General features: G+C 40.1%; 4 protein-coding genes across 4 annotated transcripts; 3 read left to right on the top strand and 1 right to left on the bottom strand.

Moving 5' to 3' along the window:
* Positions 1–523: 523 nt before the first annotated feature.
* On the bottom strand, positions 524–2539 carry LOC145976382 (uncharacterized). Its single transcript, XM_083107438.1, has one exon. The coding sequence runs from the start codon at positions 2537–2539 to the stop codon at positions 524–526; it is 2016 nt and encodes a 671-aa protein (XP_082963564.1).
* Positions 2540–5974: 3435 nt separating this feature from the next.
* Positions 5975–7702, top strand: LOC145975788 (uncharacterized). Its single transcript, XM_083106494.1, has one exon. It carries the CDS (start codon positions 5975–5977, stop codon positions 7700–7702), a length of 1728 nt encoding a protein of 575 aa, XP_082962620.1.
* A 4916-nt stretch (positions 7703–12618) lies between these two features.
* Positions 12619–14528, top strand: LOC145976383 (uncharacterized). Its single transcript, XM_083107439.1, has 3 exons — positions 12619–12708; positions 12821–13256; positions 13318–14528. Exons 1-3 carry the CDS (start codon positions 12619–12621, stop codon positions 14526–14528), a joined length of 1737 nt encoding a protein of 578 aa, XP_082963565.1.
* Positions 14529–23249: 8721 nt separating this feature from the next.
* LOC145976384 (uncharacterized) lies at positions 23250–24851 on the top strand. Its single transcript, XM_083107440.1, has one exon. The coding sequence runs from the start codon at positions 23250–23252 to the stop codon at positions 24849–24851; it is 1602 nt and encodes a 533-aa protein (XP_082963566.1).
* The last annotated feature ends 1785 nt before the right edge of the window (positions 24852–26636 follow it).

The raw sequence follows: 26636 nt of genomic DNA on the forward strand, positions 1-26636 counted from the left end.
TGTAGACGTTTCGTCGGAGCGCAGCTGCTCTCAGAGGATACTGCTCACCCTCGTCCTTGGCCAACTGTTTCAGGGTGCGCATCGCCAGAAACGGCGCACACGCCAGACCGTAAGTCATCGTGCTCAGCTGATACTCCGCTGGACTGTCTTGCTCGGAATAACGCCACAGAATTCTTTGCAGGTCCCTATCGTCCGGATGTACCAGGATCTGCCGGAACATTTTTTCGACGTCGGTGGCGAGGACGTATCGGTGTTGTCACCAACGGAGTAGCACGTCGGCGAGAGGAGGCAGCAAATTCGGGCCCACCATAAGATAGTCGTTCAGAGTTCTGCCCGAAGCAGCAGGTGTGGAGCCGTTGAAGACCACGCGCAGCTTCGTGGTGACGCTGGTCTTCCGCAGAACGCCGTGGTGAGGTAGGTAATTCACCGACTCATTTGATTTGGCGGCAGGAGTTATGCGTGACATGTGGCGCAAGTCTTCGTACTGCCGCATGAAATGGAGGATCCCGAGCGAAGTGCCTCTTCATGCTGAAGAGAACTCGCAGAGCCGAGGAGCGCGTTGCTGAGAAGTCTGGCAGAGGAGAAACCGGCAGACGCACGACGTATCGATCGTCGGCGGTTCGCGAATGAGTCCGGCGAAAAAGTTCTCGCACTCCTGATCCACAGGCGAGCGAGCTACAGCGGCGTCAGAGAGCTCCTCCTGCTGCCAGAACTTCTGTACGAGAGCGCTTAGATTTTCCTCGGCCAGGCAGTGATGCGCTAGCGTGCGACGCAGAGTGGCTGTTGCGCCGACGGCCCCAGATAATATCCAGCCTAATGCCGTTTTCTGTGCCACAAGTTCCTGTGACTTGCCTTGCCGAAGTCCTTCCTGGAGAATGGTGGCGTAGACATCAGCTCTCAAAAGGATGTCCACGGAATCCGCAGTTAAGAAGTCCGGATCGGCGAGCTCCAGTCCGTTGATGTGCGTCCACGCTTGACGGTCGGCCTTGATTCCGCCTTCATAAAGGGTGAGCCGGGGGAAGACCAAGGCGGTCATATTTATTAAAGGCCCGTCGCACAGAGAGCGGATTTGGAGAGCGACCTGACCGCGCGCGAGGCCCGTCTGCTTACCACCGACTCCATACACCGCGACTGAGGTAGGAGATCGCACCAGACGAAGACGCTGGGCTAAGGCTTCGGAAACGAGTGAGGACTCCGAGCCCTGATCGACTAGGGCGCGCGCAGTGTGGACGCGGCCGAATCGGTCCGTGACGCGAACGCGCGCGGTAGCGAGGAGCACCGACACCGTCGCCTCGGCTTTGCGTTGTGCTAAGTGCGACATTTTAGCGACTTCGACCGACGGACACGCCTCGTGGAGGGTCGAGTGATGACGCGCGCGGCACAACGAACACGTCTTTTGAGAAGCACACTCGCTTACTTTGTGCTTTCCGAGGCAGTTAAGGCACAAATCGTTCGCCTCGACGTGACGCTTCCTTTCCTCCGCCGTCTTGTTCTGGTAGAGATCGCAGAACATTATATAGTGGTCCTGGCTACACAGGGAGCAGCGACCTCGTTTGCTGTCCTGCTTACGTGCGTGGAGAGTGCGGGTTTTCTGTGTTGGACTCGGACTCGACTTGGAAGAGGCGGCTTCGACCTTGACTGGTTGCAACGATTCCAACGTGTGTAACCGACGATCCAAGAAGAGCTGCAGTTTGTCATACGAAGGTGGATCGTTTGAGTCACTAATGAAGTTCTCCCACTCGCGACGAGATCGAGGATCGAGGAGATCGACAACAAGGTGCACAAAGAAGTCTTCGCCCTTCGTGATCGGGCGCCCAATGCTTTCCAGTGAGCCCACTGTGCTCTTCACGCTGTGATAGAGTTTGCGCAGTTCAATCACCGACTCGCTCTTCAGTTTTTGAAGCGACGTGAACTGGGAGATGTAACTGCGCACCAGGAGACACTTGTTCTCAGAGTAGGCAATGAGAGCATCCCACGCGCGCTCGAAGTTCTCACTTGTCGTGGGCAGGCTTCGGATTAATAATTCTGCCTCTCCCTTAAGGCACGCCTTCAGATAATGGAGCTTCTCGACTGGTGTTGTGAGGGTGTCCTTTCTGATTAGAGACTGGAAAAGTTCGCGGAAAGCTGGCCAATCCTCGTACTTTCCGGAGAAATGAGGCAGCTGGATCCGTGGAAGAGTAGTGCGAGGAGCCTGAGAGGACGGCTCTAGCGCCTTCGTAGCAGCTTCCCTTTCCTCGGTCTTGAGGCTACGCAGAAGGTCCAACAGCAGACCTTTATTACCGAGGTAGGCCTCCACAACCAGAGCAGGTATGTCGAGCTTTATGTACTCCGAGTCTGCGATTTGGTCTAGGTAGTTTAGAAGCTCGTCGTTGTGTGTGTCAAATTTGGTCCAATACCTCTCCAAGGACTGCAGGCGCGCCTCCACGGCGCCCACAGTGATTCTGGCAGCGCCCAGCTTCATCAGGTTCTCGTGAGTGCGGGCGATTTTGCCGTAGAGATCCGTTGCGGCGGTAATTATCAACTCTGCCTTACGACTCATGATGGCTTGAATTTCAGATGGCTGATCTCCGAAGCACAGAGGAAGCACACCACTTTTCACTCACACGGCGTCGTAGGAAAAAAACCGGTCACGACGATCCGGCTCGAAGGACCAGCAAATGTTAGCGAATGCGCGAGAATAGACCGGGAAGTGAGCGCGGTGCTAGAGAAAGAGACTCCGACGAGGAAAGGAGAAAGCGATAAGTCTCGATATATATCTATGTACAAAAGTCTTGTCCTTTATTATAATCTAGTTAAAATTACACTGTCTTTTAATTTAAACGACGAAATGAAGATCGTAAAATTCAAGCTAAATTTTTAAATCCGCAAGCAACGGAGAAGATCGATATATTCCACAAGCGACGGAAAGAACGTTTTTGATAACAGAAAGCTAAATGAGCGCGTCGGAGACTTTTCGACAAAAGGCGCAGTGCTCCGCGATCGCGTCAATTTATACTCAAGCCCTTCTCGAAAGATCCCGATTTTTCAAGAACTCGGCGGTTACTGAGACAACGTTTAACGATCTAACGGGTTATTTGTTGTTGTTAGATCTTTCGAGAAGGGCGAGCGCTGTTTTCGGATTTTCACTGACAAAGCGATATCTCGCTACCGGCTGCCAGGGGCGCCGAATGAGCGGTCGGGCCCTCGAGTCTCTTTTTTAATGGAGTACAATTACGCGAGTCTTAATGAATTTTTTAATGCTCGACGTGTTTCGAACATCATCATTTTCTTCTATTTCTTGGTATGACATGTTCTGCTCTTCTATTACATTATTATTTGAACACACATCATTTCTTGAACTACATTCTTGCAACATTGGTTCATCATCAATTATTCCACCCTCTGGGATATTATCCATTCCAGCTGCTTCTGGAGTTAAGAACTCTAAAACATCTTCTTCAAATGTAGAAAATTAACTTTTGGAGGTGGTCCATCACCTGTCCTTTGTATGCAATTTCTTCGTTTGCCTTCTTTTTTCAAAATATATGATTTTACATCTTTCCATGTCTAAACAAATTATATATATGTATATAAATTATTATATATGACTTTTTTAAAAAATTAATTATAATTTTATCTTAGTATTTCATTTTAAAATTAGAAATATGCATATTTTACACAATAGAGATATACATTTTTTACCTTCGCCCATTCTTGTCCACTTTTCTGAGGACCTATGTCAGCTGCATTAATGCTATCAGCAATATTATTCCATATATCTTTCTAAACATATTAATGAGTTTTGTGTTCAATAATCTTTATCTCTACTATATGTATGCATATCTATTGATACGTAAATAATTATATTTTTAATTTACCATTTTCCGTTTGCTTTCACTTTTTCGATCTATTCAACCCCTTGCTAATTCCGCATTATTTTTTAAGTAATTCAACAACATTTCTTTTTGTTTTTGTGCGACGTTCATTTTGATATGTTACTACTTATACTTCGAGGAGACGGTATTAACAATGTCGTTTGTTTTTTATTATTTAGTTTGGCGCACTTGGCGCTAATAGCATCTCCTGCCCAAACGCAGTCTATATATTTCTTAATTTTAGATATTCGCGGTTTAGTTATACTAGTAATTTTTGATAGTAATACTAGTAATATTTATTACCTAATGTCACATGTTTGGTGATTTCACTTTTCACATATAATACGTAATGGTTCTGTTATAATTTCACGTGAAAAAATACATACGGAATTTGGATAAGCGGAATCGTGAAAAGTGAAAGCGGAAACGTGAAAAGTGAAAAATTTCGCTCGAAATTACATAATCGACACCCAGCTACTACAGGTTGGACTCGAAGAAGTTAATGCGAGCATGCGCAGAGAGTTAACAACCTCGTGTATATGTACACATGTGATACATCCCTAGTAGCACAAAACTGGCAAAATATTGGTATACCTTGGCTCAATATTGGTTATATTGGAAATGTCTTATCCAATATTTCCCAATGTAAAACTAATATTGGTTGTTAACAAAATGCAAGTGTTCTACCAATATTGCAGTGCCCATGATGACTAATAATGGCTACTAAATAAATATAAATGTGTTGCCAATATGGTTGCATCCATTATAATACCAATATTGGTTATGAAGTAAATGTAAATGTGTGCCAATATTGCACGTTCACACATTATATGTGAGCTTTGCGCATCGTCACTAGGTGGCGAAAAGGAAAACACCTAACCCGAGAGTGGGACTCCATCTAAAGCAGTATATAAGGCCGCGGCACAGGTCCCACGAGTCACGACTTATCAGTCAAAGAGACGGACTATTATAGCCGCACCTCCTCTAGCTTTTGAGAGGAGCTCCAGAGCTCCATAAATTAACCACAGACGGTTAATTTTTTTTTTGATGGCGAATTCCGTCACATATTAGAAACTGATCTATATCCAATGTAAAAATATTTGGGTATGTATAATTAACCAATCTTGGTTAAAGATGAAAATAATATATTCGTCCAATATTACAATTCAATATTGGCTCAAAATGAAATCGCGTCTACTTTGCAATATTAGACCAACATGGGAAATATTGGATATATATTGTTAGCCAATATTGCTCCAATAAAGTGTGCTACTAGGGATATACAGGGTGATTCAGAACAAACGTTTGTCTTTAAAAAAATAAATTGTCGAGTCTATTCTAAGACGATTTTCCCTTTACCAAAATTGTCTACGAGGCTTAGTTTTTAAATTATTAAATAAAATAGTTTGCGAATTACGGAACGAATACAAGAGGTAGACAGGGACGGCGCAACTCACCGTCCGATACAGGCGATCATGTGGGGCGGTCGACGCGATCAGCTGATTGCTGCACACGATGAGTGTAACAATCAGTGTGTGTGCGTGTGCGTGTGCGTGTGCGTGTGTGTGTGTGTGTGTGTGTGTGTGTGTATGGTGTATTTATGCACGCGTATCCACACATGCACCGTACTCTCTCTCTTTCTCTCTCACTCTCTCACTCACTCACTCACTCACTTATTCTTACCTTAAGGGGTAAGGCCACTGTAGAATTTTCAAAAAATCGATTTTTTTTTGCTTAAAAGAAACTTTGAACCTTTTAGAATATAAAACAAAAAGTTATTCATGAAAAAATTTTTTTTCCCTTGAAATTTCCCGCTTTCCCCGAGCGCCTCGAGCGCCCCTAATACGACTATGGGCGTTGAGCCACTTACCTGCTCGGAAAGTACGAACTAATCCCTTACCCATGGATTTCTAACTTCTCTAATACACTAATAGATGTCTCTAGAAACTATGTTTACTATATTTGAGAAATTTTCAAGCAAAAGTACGTTAGTATAGCGTCAGTAAACGGTCGAGAAAGATATAACTTGCTCGCTGCTCTCCGTTTATCCAGTCGTTTTTTTGTGTGTCGCACTGATTTTTTACTGTTTATGTTATAGCTTAAAATATATATAAGTTAAAATGAGTGATAAGAAGGTGTATTCGGGAAGAAAAGGTACAAAAACATCATATCCAACGCGACATCGTAAGCAAGCGTCAAAACGACCATTGAATAGATTTGAAGCAGAAAGCGATACCGAAGGAGTGAGCTCTTCTGCCAAGAAATTGAAAGTTTATAATGAAAATTTTGATGTTGATTACGGATTTGGATATAGAATCATAAATTTTTTATTGGTGTTTTCGACTATTGCTCAACACGTGAAGTGTAAAACGTGTAGCTCGGACATAACCTTTCAAGAAAGAAGCCCACGTGGTCTCGGTTTTAAAATAGTTATCGTTTGTCCGAATTGCCCAGAAGTCGAAATTCCAAGTAGTAAATATATTAATAATGCTTATGAAATTAACAGACGAATAGTGCTGGCTATGCGACTACTGGGCATAGGACTACATGGTATCATAAAGTTTTGCGCTTTCATGGAATTGCCACGCCCCATCTTTCATTCTTTTTATGACCGTATTGTAAGTATGATTTCAATTGCAACAACCACTGTTCGAGACGCTTCTATGAAGAAAGCAGCAGAAGAAGAAAAAAGAAAAAGTGAGGAGAACGGCCAACTCGATGGAATAACGGTTTCGGGTGACGGTTCTTGGCGGAAGCGTGGCTTTTCGTCGCTCTCCGGAGTAACTTCGTTGATCGGATGGTATACGGGCAAAGTCATCGACGTTCAAGTAAAGTGCAAGTATTGTAAGGGCTGTGAGAGCTGGAAAAGTAAAGAGGGTACAGCCGAATATGAACAGTGGTATGCTAATCACATTAATGAATGTCAATCAAATCACGAAGGCTCATCTGCAAAGATGGAGTTAGACTCCGCGGTCGAAATGTTCGCGCGCTCTGAAGCTTTATACGGAATGAAATATGTCAATTACGTAGGTGATGGTGACAGTAAAACCTATAAAGGCATCGTAGATAGTCATCCTTACAATAACTGTGAAGTAAAAAAAAAAGAATGTATCGACCATGTGCAGAAGAGAATGGGGACTAGATTAAGAAATTTAAAAAAGAAAGTAAAAGGTCTTGGAGGAAAGGGAAAATTAACTGCAAAATTGATCGATCAGTTAACTATTTACTATGGCCTTTCAATACGTCGCAATCCGAGTTCAATAGAAAATATGAAAAACGACATCTGGGCAACCGTATATCATAAAATGTCCACCGACGAGCATCCGCAGCACGAGAAGTACTCAGCAACTTGGTGTGATTGGAAGAAGGCACAAGCAGCGGGGACCTTAGATACTTTTCATCATAATCCGCAAATCTCAAAGGACGTTTTTAAAGCAATTAAGCCAATATATGAGGAACTGAGTCGCGATGAATTACTGAATCGTTGTTTTGGGGGTTACACCCAAAATAACAACGAGAGCTTCAATGCGACGGTTTGGAGTTTGGCTCCCAAATCGTATTCCAGCGGTAAAAAAGTACTCGACATCGCTGTTAGTATCGCCGTGTGCTGGTTTAATGACGGAATGAAAAGTATTTTGCAAATTATGAAAGTGTTGAAGATGGATTTGGGTGTCCAATCATACAATTTTTGTTTGGAATCAGATGCTAAGCGTGTCAAATACGCCGAGCAGTCTTTAACCGACGCAGCAAAAAAGGCGCGCTCTTCGCTTAAATCATCAAGAAAAGAAAATGAAGATGAAAACTTGAACTTGGAAGGGCAACTTTATGGTCCAGGGATTGCAGATTAATGGTAAAAAATTTTAAACACTTATATTTCTCATTTCTTCATGTCTAAAACTCGTTTTAAAACTTTAAACGCGTTTTTCTCAAAACACGGCTTTTCAAATCGGCACGCAGCAGAACTCCTTCAATTTTTAATATTTTCATTTGAAATTTTAACCACATCTTTAAAACAATATTATGCAGTGAAACACGTACGGAATTTTCAATAAATTAATTAGAAAATTTTTTATAAACAAATAAGTGACGTTTTTTTCGTCGAAAATTCGATTTTTTTGTTCAAATGCGTGCCAATTTAACAAAAATCAATATTTTCAAAATTCCGTACGTGTTTCACTAGCAATACTTATGTAGATTAAGAGAATATTTTTTATTTTGTTCCAGAAAAAAAATTACTCCAGTTGTGCTGCGTGCCGCGGAGCGCCTCAAAGTGAAGGTGCGTTGGAAAAACGACTGCAGCACCGCCATTTTGTAATATTTTTTAATAAAAATTTTTTTAATTGTACTTCAATATATAGCCAATAACATACTTAAACAGTTTTTTGCTACTACCTTTCCTTCTATCCTAAAAAAAATCATAAAAAAACCATTTTTTTTGGGCAGTTACAGTGGCCTTACCCCTTAATAATGAGATTCTTCATACTGCTGATAAATAGCAGTGCCCAGTGTGTTGCACGATAATAATCGTCGTCGACGAGACGTCGTTTCTTCAACACGCAGTCTGACATATCGTCAAATAAGCGAAGTTTTTTCTTTCATCACTTTCGACACTTTTACAAATTTACTCGCGCACTTAATTACTCACGATTGATAAAAGGAGGAATTTACCAACGGTTACGGCACGAATTTAATAAACGGTTAACGCATTTAATTATTAATTACACACTCGATTAAAGAAACGCGTTAACAGAACGCGATACTCGATGCAAAGCGCGCGACGCGACGACCGACGACAAGCAGGTCAGGTTAGTACTAGCGCCTCTAGCGGCTAGAGGCGCTAGTACTAACCTGACCTGCTTGTCGTCGGTCGTCGCGTCGCGCGCTTTGCATCGAGTATCGCGTTCTGTTAACGCGTTTCTTTAATCGAGTGTGTAATTAATAATTAAATGCGTTAACCGTTTATTAAATTCGTGCCGTAACCGTTGGTAAATTCCTCCTTTTATCAATCGTGAGTAATTAAGTGCGCGAGTAAATTTGTAAAAGTGTCGAAAGTGATGAAAGAAAAAACTTCGCTTATTTGACGATATGTCAGACTGCGTGTTGAAGAAACGACGTCTCGTCGACGACGATTATTATCGTGCAACACACTGGGCACTGCTATTTATCAGCAGTATGAAGAATCTCATTATTAAGGTAAGAATAAGTGAGTGAGTGAGTGAGTGAGAGAGTGAGAGAGAAAGAGGGAGAGAGAGAGAGAAAGAGAGAGAGTACGGTGCATGTGTGGATACGCGTGCATAAATACACCACACACACACACACACACACACACACACACACTGATTGTTACACTCATCGTGTGCAGCAATCAGCTGATCGCGTCGACCGCCCCACATGATCGCCTGTATCGGACGGTGAGTTGCGCCGTCCCTGTCTACTTCTTGTACTCGTTCCGTAATTCGCAAACTATTTTATTTAATAATTTAAAAACTAAGCCTCGTAGACAATTTTGGTAAAGGGAAAATCGTCTTAGAATAGACTCGACAATTTATTTTTTTAAAAACAAACGTTTGTTCTGAATCACCCTGTATAATAGATGTATACCCAGATAGCCAAATGGAATGAAGTTGCTGTCATGTTGCCAATAATTGTTGAAGCAACTAATTTTAACAAACTAGAAACAAGGTGAGACAGCATTATGTCTGTTACGTTGAACTCACACGTTGAATTCGTGTTTTCATTCATGGACATGAAATGAACATCCGTCGTACATCCGATTTGAGACATCCGTTAACGGCAATATTTGGACGTCCACAAGATGTCTTGGACGTCGAGGCGCGAGCACGCAAGGATGTGTTAGTTCGTTCGTTTACCGCTACATGAATATTGGACGAATATATTATTTTCATCTTTAACCAAGATTGGCTAATTATATATACTCAAATATTTTTACATTGGATATAGATCAGTTTCTAATATATGACAGAATTCGCCATCAAAAAAAAAGATTAACCGTCTGTGGTTAATTTATGGAGCTCTGGAGCTCCTCGCAAAAGCTAGAGGAGATGCAGCTATAATAGTCCCCACTCTTTGACTGATAAGTCGTGACTCGTGGGACCTGTGCCGCGGCCTTATACAGGGTGAGCTTTTTTATCTTGAGATATCGAAATATCTCGTAAAGTCTAAAACATACGATAAAATGTTTCAGACAAAAGTTGTATGGTTTCAAGGGGGACATAAGGCGATGTCATTAGTTTGACCTCAAAGAGTCACCTGAAGGTCACGTGAAGGTCACCTCCAACTTTTTAAATGGGACACCCTATATGCTTTTACATATTCTTGTAGCTCATCTCAAGAGCTTTCCAAAACACTATAATTATGTTAGTTTTCGTTAAGTACTTTCCGAGTTATGAGGCTTGAAATCATTTCTTAATTTTACATAAACCGTAAAATATTTTGTAAAATATTCATTTTTCGATTATCTTACCTTAATACTTTTATGTACAAAATAATGAGAGGAATCAATTGGTGTAAAGAAAACACAGTTATTTTTAAGAAAAAATATGTAATTGTTAATTGCAAAAATAACTGTGTTTTCTTTACACCAGTTGATTCCTCTCATTATTTTGTACATAAAATATTTAAGTAAGATAATCGAAAAATGAATATTTTACAAGATATTCTACGGTTTATGTAAAATTAAGAAATGATTTAAAGCCTCATAACTCGGAAAGTACTTAATGAAAACTAACTTAATTATAGTGTTTTAGACAGCTCTTGATATGAGCTACAAGAATATGTAAAAGCATATAGGGTGTCCTGTTTAAAAAGTTGGAGGTGACCTTCACGTGACTCTTTGAGGTCAAACTAATGGCACCATCTTATGTCCCCCTTGAAACCAAACAACTTTTGTCTGAAACATTTTATCGTATCTTTTAGACTTTACGAGATATTTCGATGTCTCAAGATAAAAAACTCACCCTGTATACTGCTTTAGATGGAGTCCCACTCTCGGGTTAGGTGTTTTCCTTTTCGCCACCTAGTGGCGACGCGCGAAGCTCACATATAATGTGTGAACGTGCAATATTGGCACACATTTACATTTACTTCATAACCAATATTGATATTATAATGGATGCAACCATATTAGCAACACATTTATATTTATTTAGTAGCCATTATTAGTCATCATGGGCACTGCAATATTGGTAGAACACTTGCATTTTGTTAACAACCAATATTAGTTTTACATTGGGAAATATTGGCTAAGACATTTCCAATATAACCAATATTGAGCCAAGGTATACCAATATTTTGCCAATGTTTTGTGCTACTAGGGATATAACATCCATATATCTATATCCATTAAGTAGCTGTCAGAAATATCCACTAGATATTCACATATTATCCACATATCTACATTTACACACAAAAAATACGGGCCACTAAATTTTAGCACAATTTTTTAACATCTTTCAATAACAATAAGTTAGCGGAAAATCATCGTATTAAGATAAAACAAAACTCAAATTAAAGCTTGAACATTTCTTTTAAAAAGCAAAAACACAAATTTGAGTTACAAAAAATATTTTACAAAAAATATTTTAAAATGACGGATGTTGAAGATAGACTTTGAAAAATGAGAAACAAATTTTTTTTTAACTGGTACAAAATTTTACAAAAATTTTTGTTTCCTGGTAAAAATGTATGGATTTTTAAGCTCATTTATTTCCTAATAAATTCATATTTTAATCCATTTTTTAAGATCTTCTTTGATAAAGTTATATCGCTTTGAGGAACGATTTGAATCTGACCGGTCTATCTTTATGCATCTTGGATCGAGTTACACTTTAATTTCTTTTTTGAAAAAGTTTTCCATGATAATTTGTTTCTGAATTGCAGATTTTACAAGGAAAGTTTCATTTTGTAACATTTTCTTCAAAACGGTGTAACTATCAAAAAAAGTCGTAGAAAATTTATTAAAATATGGATTTGTTAAGAAATAAATAAGCTTAAAAACATTTTTGCATCAGGAAGCCAATTTTCCTGAGCAATGCAGCAGTTAAAAAAAAATTTGTTTCGTATTTCTCAAAGTCTATCTTCAACATTTGTCATTTTGTAAAATATTTTTTGTAACTCAAATTTGGTTTTTTCAGTTTTAAAGAGGACTGTTTAATTTGAGCTTTATTTCATATCAATACGGTGATTTTTTGCTGATTTGTTACCATTAAAAGATGTTAAATTATTTTGCTAAAATTTAGTAGTTCGTTTTTTGAGTGTGAGTATATATTCACCAAGTACCTACCAAAGATATCCAATGGATATTCATATATTTCCACGAGTTTCATGCCTTGCTGCTAGGTGACGAAAAGAAAACCGCCTAACCCGAAAGTGGGATCCATCTAAGACAGTATATAAGGCCGCGGTACTGGTCCTGCGAGTCATGGCTTATCGATCAAAGAACGCATTAGCTCGAAGACTGGTATAACCATATCCAGTGTTGCCAACTCGGATCGTCGTAATCCCACTAGAGAGCTTCGTAAATTCCGCTGAAAACCACTAAACTCCTCTGCGTTCTTTTCCACCAGAAATCACTAACGGTACATGTTTTCCCACCAAAAACCGCTGCATGTATATATACTTTGTCCAGCGACAGTCACGCTCTCCTCACGTCCCCACTTTGTCCGCGAAATCGTAATTTGACTCGAGTATTACTTCCTCTTCATCAATTGAAAATTACGAAAAGTTCTTATAAATTTCCTTCGAGATGAGTAAAGACTCAAAAGATAAGCGATATATTCAAAAATTCAGAAAAGTCTGGCTCACAGACATACAATTGAAAGAATGGATCGTTCAGGTAGATAGTCTTTATATGTCTAGACAATTTGATAAAGTTTGTCATAGAAAAAATATTGTTACATCTTACATCAAGGTTATATATTTTGTAACAAAATTTAATGGAAAAACAGGTAGCGGGCAACGATACGAAGGCTCACTGCAGATTCTGCAAATGCGACTTAGCGGCCAAATACGTGGATTTAATCAATCACAGCAAAACAAATAAACACACTCAAGCTGCAGAGCCATTTTCTTCACAACGACAACAAAAATTGTCTTTTTGCGAACAATCGTCGAGCTTGTTAGCTGCCGAAGGATCGATGGCACTTTTTCTCTGCGCACATAGCGCAATCGCTTCGTGTGATCATTTGGGTGAAATGTGCAAGCATAATTTTAATGACAGTGAGGCAGCAAAAGGTATAAAAATGCATAGAACAAAATGCAGTGAAATAATAAAAAATATACTCAGTCCTTATTTTAACAACGAGCTGCTCAGCGATATTGGAGACGGAAAATATAGTCTATTATTGGACGAGTCGAACGACGTGTCCGTGAACAAGTTGTTAGGTATCGTTATAATACATATATTATAGCTACAAACAGGGAAAAATAATCGCGAGTTTTTTAGCACTGACCAAACTGGAAACATATAATGCCGAAGGTATCGTCAACGCTTTAAAGAAAACTCTTGAGAAGATGAGATTGGATTTAAAAAACTTGTTGGCTATTGGAACTGACAATGCTTCGGTTATGATCGGGATAAATAACGGCGTTTATGCAACATTGAAAGCGGAAGTTCCGTCGCTGATTTTGATCAGGTGTCTTTGCCACTCGTTGCAGCTTGCCGTGTCACATGCCATGACCGATACTCTTCCGCGCAATCTCGAGTTTTTAATTCACGAGACCTATAATTGGTTTTCAAAATCCTCTATGCGTCAAATAAAATACACTCAGCTTTACGAAACGATGAACTGTGGTAAACGCCCTTTACAAATACTACAGGTTTCCAACACGAGATGGTTATCTATAGAGGCGGCTGTAGATAGAACGTTGCACCAATGGCTCGAGTTGAAAACTCATTTCAATATGACGAGACTTTCGGAGAAATGTTACTCCGCGGAGATTCTATACAACATGTATTGTGATGAAACAAACATGTTGTATTTGTTATTTCTAAAGCCAATTTTGTCTGAGATACAAGTTGTGAATAAAGCATTTCAAAGTGAGAAAAACGATCACGTGAAACTTTTAAACGATCTTAACATCGTCGTGCAAGGAATTTCGAAAAAACTCGTGTTGCCAACGTGTAAAGTAGATCCTCTGCTGAGTTCCATCGAGGATTATCTCGATCCTAAGCCATATTTGGGACATTCATTTGAGAAAAAAATTGAGCAGCTTAGAAAGGACGGAAAAATTAATGTTCATGACGAGCAAGGAATCCGCGAACGATGCAAATCATTCTTACTCGGCCTTTTCAAGCAGCTTAAACAACGATTACCTGAGAATGTAGTTATTCTTAAAAAAATATCGCTGCTCTCAGTGGACAATATATTGAAGGCGGTTAAAGAATCAATACAACCAATACTGGAATACATGGGCGCCTCAAGTAATATCGATGCTATTGAATTACAACTTTCAAAAATCAATTTGATTGATTGTCAGAACAAAACTGATACCATTACATTTTGGGATGAGGTGAATAAATACAAGGACGCATCTGGAAATAACCCATTTGCCGAATTGGCCACTTTTGCTTTGTCGATGCTTATTCTGCCATATTCAAACGCGCAAGTTGAGCGGATATTTAGTCAATTAAATCTTGTAAAAAATAAAGTATGAAATAAGATGTCGGTCGAAATGACAAATGCAATTTTAACGATTCGTTTCGGACTAAGAAGAAACAACAAATGCTGTCACAACTACGTTCTGCCGTTAGAAGTAATACGGAAAATTGGTTCCAAAGAAGCTTACACCAAACAAACAGCTGATGAGTCGTATTCGCAAGCAATTGACGGGAATGACGATATCATCGATTTTTATTTCGATTAACATAATTACTTTTAAAATGTTTATAAAAGACATATGCCACTAGATAATTTTGAGTTTATTTAGTTTATTTAATCTATTTGAGTTTATTTAGTTCGTTATAAACGTTGTTTAATTTATTTCAGAGATTATACAATCAATAATGTTGAGTTCTTTATTTTATCAGAAATGTGATAGTATATAAGACTGATTATACATAATAAAACAAATAATTTTAAGTTTATTTAAGTTTGTTTTCATTTATGTTTGAATTACGAGATTACGATTCTTCTGCGAGAGATTCTATACTGAGATGTAGGTGATTGAAATTTTTATAAATTAACAGATATTGCTAAAAATTTGAAATTTCAGTTTGAATGTAGGTTATTTAGATTGTGGTTTGGTTTAGGATTTAGTTTGGGATTTGGAATTTGAATTGAGATTTTAGGCGAGATTTTTGGTATGTGTAAATTTGGTTTATTTGTCGAAATTACATGTGCATAAAAATAAATCAATTATTAAACCACCAAATTAGATACCGATATCCGATATTTTTAATAATGTTCCATATTACCCACCCTTAAGAAATTTCTCATTAAAAATACTAAATTATTTTAAAATTATAAAATTTATCTCTAAAATATTAAATTACATTAAAATTATCAAATTTCCCATTAAAAACACCAAACTTTTTTTTAAATCGTCAAATTCCCGTTAAAATTACCTTAAAATCACCAAATTTCCCGTTAACCACTAAACCGATAAATCTTACCGCCAAACATCTTCGAAAACCACCAAATCTAGCGGAAAAACCACCAAGTTGGCAACACTGACCATATCTCTTCTATCTTTTGTGAGAGGAGCCCCAGAACTCCAAAAATTAACCACTGACGGTTAATTTTTTTTTATGGCGAATTCCGTCATATATGTATCATAGAAGAGAGAATAAATATCCATGCAAAAATAAATATCAATACATAATAGTAAATGTATCTAAATTAATAATAAATGTATCTACATAAATATCCACTGAATATTGGAACGGATATCTACAGGATATTGGTTTACATACCTAGATAGCACAGAACATTCTATGGACGTTCATTTTATGTCCATTTTACATCTGCACGTCCATGGACATGAAATGAACGTCCATCGTACATCCGATTCTAAACATCCGTTAACGGCCAATATTTGGACATCCACAAGATGTCCGGTTTTGGACGTCAAAGTTTCGCGTGAGCACGCAAGGATGTGTTAGGGTGACGTCCCATGGCGCGTATGGCGATACGCGCGTATCGGGCGTATCGAACTTGGACCAATAGCAAATGATCCGCCGTTTTTTATACGCTATGATCCGCTTAAGTTGAGCGGATCGAGCGGATCACACATATACATCTATATATGTATTGTGACGTTGCCGTCCCGACGCGCGTCCATCCGCCCCGGAAATCTTGACGGGGCGCGAGCCGAGCGGCCGCGCCAGAAAAAGATTGCGAGAGCCGTATCGAAATCTCCGGAGAGACGAGCCATTAGTATATTTCGCGCTATTATTAATTTATTTTTTTGTATCATTTTCTTGACGTCGGGCAACCCGCCGGAAGGAAACCGGAAAAGGCCCAAGAGGAATCCTTGTCACAACAGCCGACACGACATTTTCTACCTCCGACTCGAGAACGGAGAAGGCGCCGGAGGAACAGGGCAGCGCAGAGTCGCGGGTGGATTTTGCCCCCTTCAATTAAAGGCGGAAAAGCGGTAAAGAACCAGCTGTCTTGAACCGAGATAACCGGACCGGATCGGCGCCACCCTCCGTCCTCGGAAAGACCTGCATCCGGAAGACCGCGGATAACAGGGTCGCCGAAATTCGGAATTTTAAATTATCGGGGCCGATACGGCTCCCGATACGGCGTTGTCGCGGGGTGCAGTAATACCTCGCGGCGTGTCGCGGCGCTATTGGCCGCGAATCCGCGCACCCCTGCGCGCAGGATTGACGCCGCTATCGACCCTGGATCGCGAGATCCAGGGAATCACTCTGGTGCGGTCGCTCTTAGCGTAAAGTTGCTCTTCTCCAAGTGTTGTCGTTGTCGTATTGGGTATCGCCGAGGAGATCAAGACGAGAGGACGAGACCGAGGATCACCCCCTGTTCACGGGAGCGAGTATCGGTGAGGTTGTCCATCGCTAAATTGTAAGCCACGTACGCGATTCCGTCCGCGGACCGGCCGCTCTGTCGCCGTCGCCATTTTCGTGTCTCGTTGTCGCTCGGGTATTGTACCGAGCTCGCGATTTTCGTGTATTTCGGGCGACAAGCGACCGAGGCATCAAGGACGATCGTAACATCGGCCGTAGCTGATAAGGAACCGTTCGTCTCTCTCCGGGATTCGGGGTGTCGTGAAACGCGTAGTGACCGGCTCTCGTATATCGACCACGTGCGCGGTAAATCGCGGCGAATGCGTTCGCTATCCGTGCTGTCAAAAAGAGTTGTCGAAGCCGCGTAAGACATCCCCGCAATCGATCTTCGGGCAATTTTCGTTAGTAATTTGCGTGTATGTGAGCGTGTGACCGTGTGCGTATCGCGACATGGCAAATGTAGTGCTGTCTTCGTCGCACTCGGTACTTGTATGAATTGCGTTTATCGCGAGGTAATTGTCGTACGTGTGAGTGTGTCGCGGTGTATAATAAATTTCAGCGAATTAAGAAAGTGTCGAAATTCGAAGGTTTCGCATAGATAAAAAGCGTTACGCCGAAAAGAAGTGAAGCGGCGTCCGACGGCTATCGAATATTGATCGAATCGAACGCGCTTGTCGCGAGCGACAATTTCTCGTCTTCGCAGATTGCTGGATTATTCTCGCTCTAAGGTTAAGCCTCTTTTCGAACCTATTGCTGTCGACTAAATGAGCGAGCGAAGGAATAATGCATAAAGATCGGTAAAATTTAGTCGTTAATGAGATTGTCGAAATTTCCGTTACGATCTCGAAACGCCGTTCGTTTCGCAAAGTCCGGCCATAAAAACGGGCCCAAAGGATGATGAATATCACAGCTTTCTTATAGTCTCGACTTCATATTGTTATTGTTATCACCGCTGTCGAAGAATTTTCTGTGGTACGTTCCGCTATTTCAAATCTTCGAAATGATGTCAACTGCAGTTATATTTCGATAATTCAGTCTCGCTAATTTATGTCATTATTATTATTTCTTTCTGGAACTCGTTATTTCTTTTACTTTATATTCTTTTCTACTATATTTCATTTATTTAAATAAATTTGTTATATTATCTTTTCTATTAAATTCGCGTAATTTATTTGAGTGTTCGTTTGTCGTGAGCGTTAAATCCCGTTGTGTTCGTCAATTTTCGTAATCACCAACCGCCTCGCATAAAATCAGTCAATATCCTTTTCAACGGATCCCCTCTATCGTTAGGTGAGCTAGTCGGCCCGTAGCGAAACAGGCTAACGTTTTTCGCGCTATTCTGACGATTTTGCGAATTGATACGTGCAAGACCGTATCTGGCGCCCAACTTCGAGATCTCGAGACGGCCTTCGCTTCGCCGCGGCCCGCGCGAGAACACCCTCCATCTTAGTTCCTCCGAGCGCGAGCATCTCTATCCGCCTTGTGTTTTTGACGGCGTTTTCGCTCCCCCTTTAACATCCTCCTCTCCAACACCCGAGGAGGATTGAAAAATTAAAAATAAAAAGCGTCGCAGTATATAGCTTTATTAGTGAGGTTAGATGTATGGATTATATATCTATGATATTGAATGTACATAAATACGTTAATAAATAATAAATCACAATAAAAAAACTTGCAGATTTTAAAAATGGAAAAAGATACAACACCTGTAAGTATTTCTAATAATTTCTAATAATTTTCTAAATATTTGCGTTTTTTAAGTAAGAGCGATAAATCAGAATATTTTGAGATTAGAATTTAGTCATTGATATATGATACAGATTAAATGTTATATTGTATTTATTTTATTACATACATTTATTATATACATTTATATATTTTTATTTTATTTGTAGCCTATAAAGTGCGGATATTGTGGATGGATAATTGGAATGGGCACAAACTTATTAGAACACGAATGCTTAAAATCTTATGACGAAGACACAGAATTATTACATATAAATGAGTGTAACATCGCTAAGATTAGTAAGTATTCTAATAATAAATACATCATAATTTTCTTGTAATAATTTTCTTATCAATACTAGACAGCAGTTCTAAGAAATAAATCTTTTTTTACAGTTCACAAGTCTCAGTTATCGCAAGCAATAAACAATGATTGTTCGAAGCGCGTCGAACATCGACAATTAATAATCGGGTAATTATTACTGATTCAAAAGGGGGGTCGGGCCCAACAGCTCGCTCGGCGCCCCTGGCAGCCGTTAAGCGATACATCGGTTTGCCTGCGCAAGAAAAACAGCGCTTTCTTCTCGAAGGATCGAAAGCCAATAAACAACACGTTGGATCGAAAATTTGAACGTTGTCTCCTCAACTGTCGAGTTCCTGAAAGGTCAGGATCCTTCGAGAAGAGCTCAAGTATATATTGACGCGATCACTTGGCACGGCGCCTTTTATTTAACGTACAGTTCATAGCTAGCGAAACATTCTGGGTTTCACCGTTGCTTGCGGTGTGAAATATTCGGCGAAAGTTCTCCGCTCATTTCTTTGATTGTTAGGTGCGGGACGGAAAATTTAAAGTGTAATTTCTTAATCTTGGAACAAAACCTAGCAAATAAACTCATTTAAATCTATAGCCGGATTCCTCGGTTTCTTTGTCCCGCTGCCGATTCCTTGTTCGGACGCTCCCTTCCACTCTCGTTCTCATTGCGTTTACGCTATCAATGATAATGAAATAAACAATGATCCAAACAGTGATTATAATGAATGCCTTGTTGCTGCAGTACAAGCAAGACCAGGATTATACGATCATCGTATTCCATTAAAAGAAAGAACAAGTTTAAAAAAAAAAACTTTATAGAACGAAGTCCTCAATGTGTTGGGAGGTATGTTCATAATCTATATAATAGAATATCATTTTGTATTCTGTATCAAGCATTGAAACAAATTAACGAATGAAAGAAATAATTCACTTTTGTAATTTTCTTTAAATACAGAAAAAGAAAATAATATAGAGTTAGTGCAAAAAAGATGGAAACAACTGCGCGACAGCTACGTGAAAGCAAAACGTAAAGAGTACATTCCAAGTGGATCAGCAAGTAATTCGAAAATGTCAAAAATAGGATTCAGTTTGTATAATCAAATGAAATTCCTTGACGACGTTGTAGGAAAATCATTGTAAATATTTTTTTGTCTTTGTAATATTTTAACAATATTTATTATTTCTTTTCAAGAATTTATTATTATTAATATTTATTATTTTGTAATATATAGAAAATAAAAATGAAATATTTACATTAGCATATAGATAAAAGTTAACAAAAAATCAATAAAAATGATTTCTTTTTAACCTTACAAAATTATTTGATTTGTAACATTTTTACATTAATGTATTTTTTACTATGTAGGACTATCACGAGTTTGCCGGATAAAACATGTATTGATGAGCGTGCTGATATAGAATCGCCAATTGAGAGTCATGGAGAAAAGAGCCAATCACCTCTACAAATTAAAATACCTCAAACATCAACTTCTGGAAGTGAACAGTCGTGGACACCGAACAATTCTCCAGCACAGAATCAACAGAAAAGAAAAAGTTGGTTTTAATTTTAATTAAATTGTATTTAAAAAAAATATTTTTTATTTAATAATAATTGTTTAATAATCTAATTTTGGTTGAATAGAAGAATATTAATTAAATGTAGAAAAATCAAATAACGATAATATGTTACATTAAAATTAAAGTATGTTGAAAATTTAACAAAATCTGTACTTTTTAAATAGATATATTTCAATAAATATAACAATGTTTTTTACTTTGTACTTGAAATACTAGATAGAAGTTTAGTAATAAATTAAAAAATGTAATTTGAATCAAATAATTTTACGATGCTCAAAAAATGATTTTTATTCAACTAAGTTGTTAATGTTAAGAATATTAATTTTTTTAGAATCAAAAACCTGTGACGATACATCAGATCTAAAAAGAGTCATTTTATCAGCTCTGGAAGACGGACAAGAAAAAAAACCAGATGCAGTTGATGGATTTTTGCTTCAAATAGCAGACAGATTACGAGCCCTTCCATTACGTGAGAGAGCTCAATTAGAAATAAAAATACTATCACTACTATTCGAAGTAGAACAACATTTATCTCTACCTTAAGATTTAAAAGAGAAATAAATTTTGTTCTACTTCTTTTCTTTTTTCTATCAAAAGTCCTTTTTGTATTAATATTATTATAAGTATTTTTTGTATTAACTATTATAACTACGTATGTTAACTATTAAAACTATAGTATTGTTACGTCCAAGGGATTTCACGATTCTTTTCTTTCCCATAACTGGCGCACACGTGCATGACTTCCAAAAAATCGTTAATGTCAGTTAAATTGGAATAGGATTCTCAGTATGTGCTCCAAAAGCGACAGCCAGATATTAACAGGCTATAAAATCATAAAGAGTAGCATCCGGTCACAGTCAAGGCGCCAGCCAGTCAGCCGAATTTGATATTTTCCGATCACTTGAAAACTCATAAAATCCAAAAAGCTATAGAAAGTAAAAGAAACTATTCATGAAAACGCGAGTGACCGGATGTCGCGACGCGACACACGTACCCATCTTAATTTCAAGGGGGTAGTAAAAGTCATCCCTTGTCTTTAGCAGACGCATCCTGCAAGACATAAATTACCACCACCTCCAATACTGAGAATCCTAGGTCTCCCCGTTTTGGAAGATGCTCTCCTATTCGCAAACGAATGTAATAAAATTCTGATTTGTTACATTTGTTCTAAACGCTCATAAGAGAGGGCAGGGAAGAGACGATGGAAATCTAATGAGAGTTTCTATTCGTTAACTTCCCTGGGTCCTCACTCTAGGAGAGGGTAATCCAAAAACAATATATAAACGCGAACTTCGAACAAATGCACACACTTCTTAAGTATTCTTCATCCTTAAGCCTCCATTAATCAGTTATTTAATCGGCTATTCATTCAGTATCTCAGCATTTTTGTATTACTCAGTCACTACTCTCAAAAATCTCGGGGTTATTTGTATTAGCAAAAACAGTCAGTAATCCCATCGAGTCTGTGCGCGTTTGCTAAGTAACAGTGCAACTATACTGTCATTCCTGACGCCAAGAGGCCCAGCAACAACCACCAGCCAGCGCTAATCGCAATCGCGTTCTCCGAAACAAGTAGTAAGTCTTTTCTTTTGTTTATGATCTCTCTCCTTTTTCTTCTCTTTACTTATTATAATCGCTTCCCTAGTGGAACCCGTTTCAAGGAAATCCACTAGAGCCAAAGCAAAGCGACTCCGATATCGTCGCAATCGCCGAACCCGCAGACTACTGGCTCGGACTGTGGCTAACCCTTCTTTTACATTAGATTTAAACGAAATAAATACGAATCTTCCTATCACCCGAATCTTCTTGGGTAACATCCAAGAAGATACGCGAGACTCCTCATATCTCCCCCCTCAAACCTCTCCTCCCAATTACTCCCCGTATCTGTCTCCTGGAACCCTTGCTCCTAGTTACTCTGCCGTGTACGACACGGAACTCGACCATCCACCTGAATTTCCGCAGTTGTCGCCTTTTCCTTCTCCAGCCCACGAAGCAACTCCCGATTCTCATCTCTTCTCTCCTCCCGCTCTTCCTCCCCCTATTTTCTCCTGGATCAATTTTCGTGATCGAACCGCCGCAACGATTCTCTCCTTAACCTACCCTGAATACACAGATCCTATCCTCCCAGGTACTTTCACCTTGGGACCTGGCCCCATACACATTCCTAGCTTTAAGGCTTTTCTCCGCACCGCTCCTCCCGATATTTCCATTCCCTGTTTCACCCCCTTTACCGAAAACCCCATAGCCTTTCCCATAGAATACTTCCGGGAAAGGTATCCTCCTGATTTTGATTAGATCCTCTTCGTCTCGCACACACACACACACACTCACGTACATACACATACTCACTTAATATTGTTACAGAATCATGTACTAGACCGTATCGATTTATGATTAAAATTTTTATATAATCTTTCTTTATAATGTATAATAAATTCATTTAAATTTATTTTTTCGCGTCCAACTCAATTGATCCCTCACTTCTCCCACGCTCCTGAATCGCACTTGGTCCCGTCCCGGGTAAAAAGGATTAAATTCCTTTATCAAAAAGGGGACCGTCGAGCGGTCATTTGGACCAGAAATAGCGTAAGATCGACCCTTACGGTCGTTGACCTATTTTTGGGCCTCCCGCAGGCTCGCTCGACCCGAGACATCTGCCCTTAAGGCACCTGTTCTCGGGATACAAGTGTCACGTCCTTCCTTCGGCCCATCTTTCCTCGGGCCTGGACGTAACATACGTAAATTTTGGGAGCTCGTCCGGGATTGATATGTGTGATTCAAGGAAACGGGAATGAGTGACGGGACTCGAGGTAAAGCCGATAAAAAAGAAGTGGAAAAATTTTATAAACTCGCTCTAGAAGAGAAGAAATCTAAATCTAAAATTGAAATTAAATCATCTACTTCAGGTTTACCTCATACATCTACTCCAAAAAGAACTATCGAATCCACACCAAGACACTTTAATTTTTCTTTAGAAAACACAGACACAAGTATAAACAATACTACTTTAACAGCCGACACGCCTGAGCCAAAATCTGACAACTCTGGTGATATAACTTGCCAAGAATTTTACACTCTTACTAATACTCTTATTTATAAAGCAGAAAAAGATTTTGATAGGTCCGAAACCATGACTCACCAAAACCCATTTGCCACCTTAAAATACGCGGTTGAAGCTGTTCCTTTTTTTGATGGTAAAAATATTCCGCTCAGTTATTTTATCGAAGGATGTGAAGAAGCTAAGTCCATGTTACCTAAAGAAGCTGAAGCACAATTTACCAAAGTTATAAGAACCCGAATAGTCGGCGAAGCCCGACGAACCATCCAAAATCAAGATTTTAACACAGTATCAAATTTAACTTCATATTTAAAACAAATTTACGGACCTTCCAAAAATGTATATATATTGCAAGGAGAATTAGGACGCGTTTATCAAAAGAATGAAGAAGATGTAGTCACATACGCGAATCGAGTAAAATTGCTGGGAAAACAGATTTTAGAAGCATACCGCAGTACTAGTCGTTCTTTACCTGACCAGAATATAAAAGCATCATTAGAAGGAGACATGTGTAAATGTTTTATCCGAGGGCTCAAACCCGAGATAGAACAAAGAATCGCAAGAGACTTAGACGTGCATGGAACCGTCGCTGACGCATTAAGGATAGAAAGAGAGCTTCTAGCAATGACAGATTTACGGCAGGGACAAGACACTAACTCAGGTCAAAACAAGCCGCGAATACGAGAAGCTTGCCAGATCTGTTATAAAGAAGGACACGTAGCTAGCAACTGCAGGAAGCTCACGCAGTCATCCTCTTTGGGTCAAATTCAGAGAGCCTTAGGAACCGAAATTTTGATTTGCCAAATTTGTAAAAAACGCGGACATGGTGCAGATAAATGCCGCCTGCGCGATCCTCAATATCGTCGACCAGTGAATGTAATCCAACCGCGAATCATAACTTGTCAATTATGTTCTAAAAATGGACACGACGCAAAACTGTGTCGTCAAAATAGCAACAATAATCAAGCTAACAAAACCTCCGTAATTTGTCAATGGTGCGATAAAACTGGTCATTCCGCTAATAATTGTTGGAAGAAACAAAATGAACAACGCAATTCAATAAATAAAACTACTGTTACTTGTCAAATTTGCAACAAAATCGGACACGTCGCTAAGGATTGCCGCACTAGAACAAATCCAACACCTCCAACCAACTCTTTTTGCCGATATTGTAAAGAACAAGGGCATCTTCTTGAAAATTGTCAACTACGGATCGCAAGTAATAATCGTCGGAAAGAAAAGGATCAGGGAAACTACAATGGGCCCTCGACGTCGGGTGTGCGACAGGGGCCCGAGCGAGCTTCACACCCGTCCACTCAGCAGGACGCCAAATAAATCGACAAAACCCAGATGTACGACCTGTGACAGTGACCCTCGCTAAAGACAGTCGCGTGCCTACTGTTCAGGTCAATCTCAACAAAACATCCGCTCATATAACTCTCATGCTAGACACGGGATCCGGACCGAATATAATTAAAGAAAAATTCATACCTAAAGATATTGATATAAATTTCGATAATATTTTGAAACTAAATGGTATAAATAACTACCCTGTTTACACACTCGGAGAAATTATATTAACGCTTTTCGGAATATCTGTATCTTTTCACATGGGTGACCTCCTTTTGGACACGTAACTATTCGACACCGCACGGTTGGACACCGCATGATTGGACACCGAACAATTGGACACCGCACGGTTGGACACCGCACGATTGGACACCGCACGATTCGACACGCAAGATTCAACACCGCACGATTCGAAACCGCACGATTGGACACCGCACGATTGGACACGCACGATTCGACACCGCACGATTCGACACCGCACGATTCGACACCGCACGATTCGACACCGCACGATTCGACACCGCACGATTCGACACCGCACGATTCGACACCGCACGATTCGACACCGCACGATTCGACACCGCACGATTCGACACCGCACGATTCGACACCGCACGATTCGACACCGCACGATTCGACACCGCACGATTCGACACCGCACGATTCGACACCGCACAAAGAGCATGGAGCAGACACACACACACACACACACGGGGGGGGGGTGCAAGGAGGGCCTTCGGCCCCCCTCCCGCACCCACCCCGTCACCCTCGCTTCGCGTGAAAAGTTGCAAAATGGAACCTCGCTTCACGTGGAAAGTTGCATCCTATCGTAGGCACCCCTACCGGCGGGGTGCATACATGTCCAAATGTGCAGTGTCGAATCGTGCGGTGTCGAATCGTGCAGTGTCGAATCGTGCGTGTCGAATCGTGCGGTGTCGAATCGTGCGTGTCGAATCGTGCGGTGTCGAATCGTGCGGGGTCGAATCGTGCGGTGTCGCATCATGCGGTGTCGAATCGTGCATGTCGAATCGTGCGGTGTCGAATCGTGCGGTGTCGAATCGTGCGGTGTCGAATCGTGCGGTGTCGAATCGTGCGGTGTCGAATCGTGCGGTGTCGAATCGTGCGGTGTCGAATCGTGCGTGTCGAATCGTGCGGTGTCCAATCGTGCGGTGTCCAATCGTGCGGTGTCCAACCGTGCGGTGTCCAACCGTGCGGTGTCCAATCGTGCGGTGTCCAATCGTGCGGTGTCCAATGCTGCCGTGTCCAATCGTGCAATGTACGTGTCCAATCGTGCAGTGTCCAATAAAACGTGTCCAATAATGCGTGTCCAATCGAGCGGTGTCGAATCGTTACGTGTCCAATCGGGATACGCCCTTTTCACATCGTATCTGACGACTTTCCAATTCCACAATCCGGAATACTTGGAAATGATTTCTTCAAACTAACTTCTTCAAAGATAGATTACGCAGAAGGACATTTAGACGTTTCTGGAATTAATGTGCCTTTTTTCTCTCCCAAAACTATTACAGTGCAACCAAGATCCGAGTCATTATTTTACGTAAGAATAGTCAACCCTGAAATAAAAATAGGATACATACCAAGATTAAAGGTGGAGCATGGAATTTATCTGGGAGATACAATAGTAGAGAACGTTTCTGGAAAGGCTTATTTGAATATCATAAGCACTTTAGATGAAGAAGTGGAAGTTCGTGTACCAACACTACATTTAAAACCATTAGACGAATTGTTCGACGATCATAATTCGAACAT

The sequence above is a fragment of the Camponotus vicinus genome, unplaced genomic scaffold (genome assembly GCF_025532165.1).
Source record: "Camponotus vicinus isolate PSW18456_S1 unplaced genomic scaffold, iyCamVici1.0 SCAF_8, whole genome shotgun sequence".
NCBI classification, from domain to species: Eukaryota; Metazoa; Arthropoda; class Insecta; order Hymenoptera; family Formicidae; genus Camponotus; species Camponotus vicinus.